The 10,569-nt window shown below is 35.3% G+C and overlaps 1 protein-coding gene across 1 annotated transcript; it reads left to right on the forward strand.

Annotated features, from left to right (window-relative positions):
* Positions 1-255: 255 nt before the first annotated feature.
* LOC135076549 (uncharacterized) lies at positions 256-10,063 on the forward strand. Its single transcript, XM_063970994.1, has 4 exons — positions 256-350; positions 889-938; positions 1,273-1,409; positions 9,960-10,063. Exons 1-4 carry the CDS (start codon positions 293-295, stop codon positions 10,060-10,062), a joined length of 348 nt encoding a protein of 115 aa, XP_063827064.1. The 5' UTR covers positions 256-292; the 3' UTR covers position 10,063.
* The last annotated feature ends 506 nt before the right edge of the window (positions 10,064-10,569 follow it).

Here is a 10,569-nt window from a genome sequence, read left to right on the forward strand (position 1 = left end):
GACTCTCCCTTAACACTGTTATTATTTAATTGTGAAAGAAAATAAAAAATATGAGTCTAAGATTTTCTTATAATCTGTCTGACGGACAAACAATTGAAATTTTGTCATCTAGCCTATTTTGAACTTTATTCTTTTTGGTACCATTCATTTTATTTTATCAGTTCACGCAAAAAAAAAATACATTTATGACTAATAAGTTCAAAAGAACTAATTAATAATTCAATAAGTAATTCATATCGTTATTTTCTTTCAGCAAAACAAACTCACCGTCGAAGTCTTCGGCTTTGTCAATATGGCGGCGTGTAAAAAGATTGTTGAAGGATCCAATTTGCCCGCGCATTACGAAATCAGTAAATATAAAATATCTATATACTTGAGGAAAATCCCCGATATCGTACGAAATGTAACAAATTCTTAAATAACATTTGGGCACGTTTACATGAACAGCTTCGAGCGGGGCTTGAAGCGGGGCGAAAAATTGGTATGTAATTTTTCGCTCACAAAAGGCATATAGGCGGAATCAAAATGGACTTAGCGCCAAAAAGTGGCTTAGAATATCTGTAGATATCTGTATAGTTTGCCATACCTTAAACAAATGAGCGATGGGAAAGAACATAAAGTCTCTATCCAAGTGACTTCTTATTTATGGTTATAGTATCAAAGGTCACAACTTTTACGCTAGAGTCAAATAAAAAGAGGGTTTAACAGTTTCGGCGTTCGACATTGCTCATTCGGACAGATGTGTGTTCTGAAATGTAGACTCTCATTAAATCATCAAACATTCAGATGTTTGATTTTGCCCGCCTACGCTCAGCTTCCCGCTCCGCTCTAAGCTCTGCTATAGGTACATGAACACGCACTTATTTCATTTTGTTTTCTTTATTTTAGAGAACGGCGAAGTTGCTTGTTACTCTAGCGATGAACATTACATAACCGAAGTAAGTCAAAGAAAATGTTTACGTTATTTATGACTAGTGAAATACAAAACTAAAAACAAAAAACACTTTAATAATCTTCTTCACCAAGCAAAATATTATTGCATTATAATATGCAGGAATAATGTACCTATGTGTAGAAAACAAAAATGTTTTGAAATTGTACAACGTTGCTGTTTAAAATATCTTCGCAAGCTTGTTTTATAAAAAGGTATTTTTGCTAAAGTTTTATTGCTTACTGGCCAGTACAAGGAAAAATCGTATGCGTCTAAAGCCTTTTCAAAGTGAACTCGTGCTTGATTAATTAACGTAATAATATTAATTCACAACAATCCAGGAAGATTCTGGGGCTCCAGCGATTCGTCACGGGCAGTTGGTGGCGGTGACAGTGGGAGGCGCCGAGTGCGACGGAGACCACGTCGGCGTGGGTGTGAAGATGAGCTGCTACTGCAGCTGGATAGCTGACAACCTGCCGTGAGTATACGGGACCGATTCACCTCTTTTTCCCATCACTGCAACTTCTGGATACCCATAAAGTTTGGCATACCTCCAAGAAATACCTAGGATTTATCGGCCTACAACAAAACCCAACCAGTAAAGATTGAGTAAGCTTGCAGTATAGCTGCTGTGTCTAGGAACCCGCAACTGTAGTCTGTAAAAAGCATTGGTGACGTTCTCTAGGTTACTTCTTACATGTATCAGGTTTTAAATTAGGTAGGTATTCATTAACTGTTAGGTAAATATAATGAAGGCTACTGACAACGCCACTCTTGTTGCGGAGTTTTGGGCTGACACTGTGTAGGTTTGTTGTGGACACGACAAGAAGAAGAACTGTTAACTTTCTGAAGATAAAATTAACAGCTACAGCAGGAAGATGCAGATACCAAAGTTTATATTCCAAATTAAAATATCCTCTTAAATAAGTAATTACTCTACAGATACTTTTCTTAAATCAGAATTTGGATTACTCACAATTTAAAATGAACCCTAAAATAGATCTGTGTGAAGTTACAACAACGCAGATTCCAGGTTCCAATTTGTGGAGTTTTTCTGGAGTGTTGTACGACACCCGACAGGCTAGTTAGGCAGAGTCTGGATTTCCGCGTGATGTGGCGGGATGAGTCGCGTCGCCTGCTCTGACTAGCGTCGTTCGTTGGCCTCTATTCTGGTGTCGGTTATTTGACTAATATCAAATTTAATAATGATATTTTTTGATGCAGATTGATAGACATAGAAAAACTTTATTTGACACGAAAATACAATTTAAAAAAAACTATACAAAGATAAGTTATTTTGTGCCAAAAAGGTCCTTGGATTGAAACTGATTATGCTTATTGTCTACTGATGATGAAAATTAGATATTAACAATCCACGATGTAACCATTTTGATGACAGACATAAATTATAATTAAGCTTGCCCATATACATTAGCGAGAAACTACCAGAACTTTCCAAAATATACATTACTTTGTCTGCGTATTCAAAATTGATTAGGTACCTTGCAAAAACCGAACTCCGGTAATTTCAACTGGATATTAAAAAAAAACCTCTACTTATAGTGAAAGAATATCCAACTTTACTTCTGTTTAAATTAATTAAGTATGTTTCGCTCCCACCTGGAAATCGAACGAAACAATTCTCGCAATCGTTAACCAATAAAATAGTGACCTAAAATGGCTGCTTTCTTCCTCCGTCAATACGAGAAATCCATGGTATTAATTCGTTAGAAACAAGAAAGTCCACTTACAGATCCCGGTTGCTTTAGTTTCAGTTTGAACATTTTCTAGACACATTATTTATTACTAGCGGCCGCCCGCGACTTCGTACGCGTGGATCTCGTTTTACCCCCCCTTCATCTATCTTACGCGGTTCAAGATTTTTTCATACAATTTTTTTTCCCGCTAACTCCCGTTCCCGTGGGAATTTTGCAATATCCTGTTGTAACTAAGCTTTAAGTTTACTAAGGTACCTGCATGCCACATTTCAAGCGTCTATCTTACGCGGTTTAGATTTTTTCATACAAATGTTTTTTCCCGCTAACTCCCGTTCCCGTGGGAATTTTGCAATATCCTGTTGTAACTAAGCTTTAAGTTTACTAAGGTACCTGTATGCCAAATTTCAAGAGTCTATCTTACGCAGTTTAGATTTTTTCATACAAATGTTTTTTCCCGCTAACTCCCGTTCCCGTGAGAATTTTGCAATATCCTGTTGTAACTAAGCTTTAAGTTTACTAAGATACCTGCATGCCAAATTTCAAGAGTCTATCTTACGCGGTTTAGATTTTTACATACAAATGTTTTTTCCCGCTTACTCCCGTTCCCGTGGGAATTTTGCAATATCCTGTTGTAACTAAGCTTTAAGTTTACTAAGGTACCTTCATGCCAAATTTCAAGGGTCTATCTTACGCGGTTTAGATTTTTTCATACAAATGTTTTTTCCCGCTAACTCCCGTTCCCGTGGGAATTTTGCAATATCCTGTTGTAACTAAGCTTTAAGTTTACTAAGGTACCTGCATGCCAAATTTCAAGCGTCTAACTTAAGCGGTTTAGATTTTTCATACAAAAGGATTTTCCCGCTAATTCCCGTTCCCGTGGGAATTCCTAAGTATCCTATAACCTGCCCAGGAGTATGAAGAATACTTGTACCAAGTTTCGTTAAAATCCGTCGAGTAGTTTTTGTTTCTATAAGGAACATACAGACAGACAGACAGACAGACAGACAGACAGACAGACAGACAAAAATTTTACTGATTGCATTTTTGGCATCAGTATCGATCACTAATCACCCCCTGATAGTTATTTTGAAAATATATTTCATGTACAGAATTGACCTCTCTACAGATTTATTATAAGTATAGATAAGATTAGAAGCAACCAGAACAGAACTAAGCAATTATTCCAAGGGGCTTCTTTACAAATAAGTACTTTTAGCTTTTTTAATTCTACTAGTTTAATAGGCAATCAATCGAGATTTTCATCCTATTGCGATACCAAATCTGTGGGGAAAACGCGTTATGACAGTTTTCGTGAATTGTTCCTATTACCTACCATATATTTATTTAGAAGAAAACTAATTTTTTTGTCCAATTAACAGAAAGAGATAAGAAGATAAAAGTTATTCGTGTAATCACTCCCCTATCAAGTCTTCGTTAATTCTTACAGTCATATCGTATTTGTTAAATCTCGAGATACTAATTCGACTTCAAGAAAATTGCTCTGAGCATCTGATTCCCTTGACGAGCCCTAAGTTAATTAGATATACGCATCTATACTCTGCGCCAACAGAAACTGGCAATTTTGTAAATTAATTGTGACTCAAAGAGAGAGATCTTAATTTAACAGTAACTTTAACAATCATCATCATCATCATTTCAGCCATGGGACGTTCATTGCAGAACATAGGCCTCCCCTAATGCTTTCCACGTTGATTGATTGGGAGGCGCTGGACGCAGGCCGCTACTTTAACAATAACCGGTTTTTATGTATGGAGTTTGACAGATTTTTGACGTTTGTTGAAGTCAAGTAAGATGGTGCAACTCAGCGTTAGAATACTGTAATTACACAAATTACTAATAGTCTGTAATTACACAAATTACTAATAGTCCCTATATACCACAATAGTCGAGCAGCGGCGCACAGTGTGTTATGGGACTGTATAAACGGACATTCTCATTGATTTGATGAAACGTATAGAGCTCAGTTATACAAACATGATAGTAAAACTCCCGTTTGAAAATTCCACGTAGTTTTCGCGGTATAAAAATTCAAAGTTACCTATTTTTTTACTTCAAAATTATGCAAAAATATTCTCACTCGTTAACTAATAACATTTAATTCAGAATTGTTACAATACTTCATAGAGATCTTAAAACTACACGTAATAAGCGTATTAAGTGCTTCGTAAACGCATTCAGTTAATTAGGAAAAATGATTTTAGTGATTTTTGTTTTTATTTTTTTTCTCAATTATATCTTAATATATGCAAACATTTTTAAGTGCAAGATATAGTCTGATATTTAGTCTAATTGCATAAAAAAAATCAACTTTAAATTCCGTGATATATTTGAGGAAAATCAAATTGAAAATATGCGCAATATAGAATTGTAAATTTCCCATCACTTTTTAATAGCAATATTTCTTTTGGATGTTTAAATATCATCAGCTCGATTGTACCAAATTATTGTATTGACATTCGATTTACATAGGTTTCAAATCGATGAGAAAATTATTAAAGGTAGGATAAATTTCGACTTCCTAGATTAGTTTACATACTTTTTTAGTTAGTTACTTACATACAACTTAAGTTAATATAAGAGTGTTAAAAAAGAAAAATAACTCGACTTGAGAACCTCCTCCTTTTTTTGAAGTCGGTTAAAAACAATGTGAATGTGACTTTTTAGAACCTTCAACACTATGCACATAACAGGCGGGATTTGAAACTTTTTAGACATGAATTATTCCTTCCAAAATTGTCGACCCTAGACTTGTAAAAATTTTATTAAGACGTTTTATGTTTTTTCTCAAATATATCACGGAGTTTAAAGCTGATTTTATTAATACAATAAGATTAAATATCAGACTATATCTTGCAATTCAAAATGTTTGCATATATTAAGGTATAATTGAGAAAAAAAATAAAAACAAAAATCACTAAAATCATTTTTCCTAATTAACTGAATGCGTTTACGAAGCACTTAATACGCTTATTACGTGTAGTTTTAAGAGCTCTATGAAGTATTGTAACAATTCTGAATTAAATGTTATTAGTTAACGAGTGAGAATATTTTTGCATAATTTTGAAGTAAAAAAATAGGTAACTTTGAATTTTTATAACGCGAAAACTACGTGGAATTTTCAAACGGGAGTTTTACTATCATGTTTGTATAACTGAGCTCTATACGTTTCATCAAATCAATGAGAATGTCCGTTTATACAGTCCCATAACACACTGTGCGGCGGGATAAGTTTTCATGAATCACTATATTCACAAGATGTCCCAAAACTCAACGTCGAGCAGGCACCGGATAACATGCTAGCCCAAGACAGCTCTGAGAAAAATGATTGGTCACAGGGGGTCCAGGACATTTTTTTGTATATGATTTAAATTAAAAAAAATGAGTTTGCTATAGACGGCTTAAAAATTATTGTTTGCTAACTTTTTTTTTAATTTTCTCAGAGATGTTTTGAGCTAGCTTGTCGTCCGATGCCCGCTCCATGTTGAATTCTGGGATGATGAATGGGAGCCACGTATCAATGTACTTCGGCTTTATTTAAATTGCCAGTTTCTATAGTCATAGACTATACAAGTGTTGCTGAAACCTTACTCGAGCAAGAAACTGAGCTCTTTTATCTTGAGAAATCTTTCAATGTTAATTTGATTTATTTCCAAGTTGTGTGTTTCATTAAACCTAATCTCCCCAGAATAATAGAGGAAGGGGTGGTAATTTGGAACCCTACTTTGTTTTTTGAATATTTAAATAAAACTATTTGACTAATCATCTTGTAAAGTGGCTTTGTATACTTCAAAACTTATTAGCTATTATATTAGGAACGATTAACAAAATAAAACAACTCGTTATAGGAAATAATTATCTTTATTGACTAAATGAAAAAAACGTGTTTTGAGTTATGGTGCGGGTATTACGGAACCCGGGTTCCAAATTACAAGTATGAAACAAATTTATTTACAAAAATCACAAATATAATATTCTTTTTCGCATCCTGAGCAATCAATATGTGCCCACAACTCACAAGATTGGCACTGAATCCAAATTTCACCCTGTTGATTATTTGAGAAACATTCTGAACAAAAAATACAATAATCATCGTGGCTTGTGGGCTGAGCTTGTGTGGTATAATTTTCTGCCACCGCAGTTTTACCTGAAGAAACAGATGACATCGTAGTATCCGAAGAGGAAGATTCCCGCCTGTTCGAGCGAGGTCTAGAAGGGTTTGGCATACCCTGCCTTCCACTACGTCCCCGAGCTCTTCCTCGACCTTTTCCTCTCTGCGCTATAGATTTGATTGACTCCTCAAGTTGGTGTTTGTAGGGAGATCCAGTCAGCAAAGTAGCGGCAGGTAATTTGGAACCCGGTTCCATACTACCCGCACCTATAGGGTTCCAAATTCAAAATCTAACTAAATTAACAAATAACCAAGAAAATCACATCTAGTTAAAAGATACATTAAAACTTACCTTCGACAATCTAAACTAGTCTGTATGGACTCCCTATAACACGCACAGAATTTGTCTTATACTAAAACAAACACTTTTTACAGTTTTTCCAACGGAGAGAAAAAAACGTTTGATTTTGACGTGAAATGTCAGCTGTGTGTGACAGATCAAATTCGATGCAAAATTGACGTTATTGGTAGCAAATATGCTCAATGGTATCGGTACAACGTAGTTATATAGTTTTTTGGTAGATGTCACTGCCTGTTTCTGTGATATTAAAGGGTTCCAAAAAAACAGCAGGGTCCAAATTACCACCCCTTCCTCTACTCATTAGTGCTTCTACTCTAATTACAATTGAACTGATTTAAGTAATTCGAAAAGGTTAATGATCACAATTCATCTATACTAACATTATAAAGCTGAAGAGTTTGTTTGTTTGTTTGTTTACTTGAACGCGCTAGTCTCCGGAACTACTGGCCCGATTTAAAAAATTCTTTCAGTGTTAGATAGCCCATTTATCAAGGAAGGCTATACAACATCACGCTACGATCAATAGGAGTAGAGCAACAATGAAAAATGTTGCGAAAAATGGGTTTTCACGCGTACGAAATCGCGGGCACAGCTAGTTTGTTACATAAATCTGATTCTTGTTTTTACTATCGCTAAACAAGTTTTAAGATTTTACAGCCAATGGTTTTATAAGCAGGGCCCTATCATTAAGTCTACATTTGCTGATGCTCTCTTCATTTGTAATTTAATTTTCCTTTATGTATTAATTAAAGTGACAATAGAAATTAAAAATACTAACTGGCTAGCCAGTTCCTTTGCTTGAACTTGGCTTGACACGCTGCCACGTGTCTAGATCCTTGTTTTCAACCTACATGACAGTAAACGGTTCGTGAAACTATACTAACTAACAGAAAACTGCAGAGGCATTTAGTATTAGGGCACACTTATGTATTTGTTTGTTAATGCTAATGATGATATAATTGGTTCAGAAGTGGATAGGTGCAAAACAAAATAGATACACACCAATTTTGTAAAATTCCATTGCTTAAGAACTTTTACTAGCTAAGTTAAATCAAAAATGCTCTAGAAATGTAATCTCTGTTCTGATTTTTGGAATAGAAAAGAGCATTGTTGTTTTACCAAGCCTTTATTAATATCAAGCAATACCCTAATAACCCTTGTTAAATCCATAAAGCCCGTATATTTCTTTAGAAATGAAATAACAACGCTGAATTGCCTAATTTAGATTTTTAGATTAGAACACGAACATTGCAAGGTTAATGTTCTTATGACTTGCAAAGGTTGGATTGAAAATTTGCAATAGTCTGTCATATACTTTCTTAAAGAAGGGATTCCATCACATCCCGTGCAAAAAGCTGGATACGGGCAGCGCAGGACCGGTCGTTTTAGAAATACTTAGGGGAGGCCTTTGTCCAGCAGTGGACGTCATTTGTCTGAAAAGATTGACTTATAATAACGCTACATCGTTAAGTTCATTTTTGAGTTTAACCGTGAATTTGGTAAATCTTACTAATATTATTGCGAAAGTTTGGATGTATGGATGTTTGTTACTCTTTCACGCAAAAACTACTGAACGGATTTTTATAACCCAGAATAACACATAGGCTACAATTTATGACGATATGTGACAAACTAAATTTCACGCGGGTGAGCCGCGGGTAAAAGCTAGTTAAAAATAAAAGTAAGAAAGAGACGAATGCTTTGGCAGTAGTCCCCCAGCTTATCGCACTGACAGCGTCAATTACATGTTTTGTTCGCGAGGATGCGTCTCGGCTTACTGACTATGCTTCCCTGACACCGACCGTTTTTATTCGCTTCGTTTATAGCAGCACTTTCGACTGCACGAAAATTATGTGCCACGGCATAAACGTGTTACTTTGTACACGTTTGCTAGTCAACTATGTCGAAAATTGCGTGTTGTTTGTTTTTAGGTAACGTTTTGGGTATTGTATTGATCGTGTTTTCTCGTCAAATTGGAGCGACTGTTTTTTGTCAATATTTAGGGCGTGATCCTCCAGTAATTGATAGAAAAATAAGGTATAATAAGAAAGGAAGGGTCTTGATTGATAGTAAAAAGAGAGTATTAGATATAAGAAGCGCCATTAACAACAATTGTAAAGATAAATGACTTAACATTATGATCGCAGGAAGTTATTTGGGGCAAACAGTCATGAACTGACCTCCCTGAAAGTCAATAAGCGCGGCCTAAATTCAAGAGTTGGCTTACCTTAATAAAATTTTTAAATTTTGAGCCTTCTATTGTATCAAACTTCTTAGGAATCTGACAAGGTTTAATTGGAACGACGATTTAGCATCCCCATCATTTTTCTTTCATGGATAAAAATTGATTTAAAAGACTTAAAATTTTTTAGGCGACTACTTATAGTCTAATGTTTTCGGTGCCGGGTTAACCGAATTGAGATCTGAAGAATACGGGTTCGATTCGAACTGGACTATTAAGGTGAATCTACTTATAACACAAACACATGTACTTGCGCTTACCATTACCACGAGGGGAAGATAGGGTTATTAGTAATTTGTACGATACAAATTCTCTGAAAAACATATTATGCCTAATGCCTGTTATAATTATGAAAGGCTTATCTAATAGAAATGCCAATTTCATCCGACAATATGACGTCGAAAAATCTTCAAACAGCATCTTCCATCTAATGTGTTTGAACGTCACATCCGTATCTCGTTAAAATTATGGATGCTGAAATACATTTCCGGTTGCAAATTGTGTAATATTTCAGCGAACAAAACCTGAAGGGAATGACGTAGGACACCATAACGTAATTACGCCATGTTTGTTTTCAGAGGAGGGGGCGCAAACATCAACTGCTGTAAAAATTGCTGCAACGCTAACAATGAAGACTCGTCGAGGAATATGTTTAGGAACAGAAATAAATATTTGGTTTAATGATGATGCTGGTTTACTTATTGGCGGACATACGCAAATAAAATGCTACTAACTTAGGTATTTTGAATCTTTTTAATTATCAAAAATATGCAAGTTGCGTATGTATTGCCCATTTTCACCATCAATTCCTAATTTTTAAGTGTTTTCAATCCCAAATTTTGTTTTCAAAGGGGTCATTTAAAATTGGGGATGGATGATGTAAACGGGCATCTGTCTAACAAAACTTGCCCTATTTCGGTGAGTTTCGGTGAGTCATAGAGATAGATTGTAACTGGGAAACTGGCATAGTTACCCTTTACTACAAAATGAAACTTGAAGAGGATAGGGGATGGAATTTTCTTGGAGAACCTATAATTTCTCTTCATCATGTTATTATTCTTTTGGCAAGTACCTACGAGCTTTTTGATACCGATATAAACCAAGTTTTTTTGTGATGGACCAAACACCTACGGCCGTAACCCAGTTAGGTACGATATAAGTATCAATATAGGACCGCAATCTCATGTC

The sequence above is a fragment of the Ostrinia nubilalis genome, chromosome 12 (assembly GCF_963855985.1).
Source record: "Ostrinia nubilalis chromosome 12, ilOstNubi1.1, whole genome shotgun sequence".
In the NCBI taxonomy this organism is placed as follows: Eukaryota; Metazoa; Arthropoda; class Insecta; order Lepidoptera; family Crambidae; genus Ostrinia; species Ostrinia nubilalis.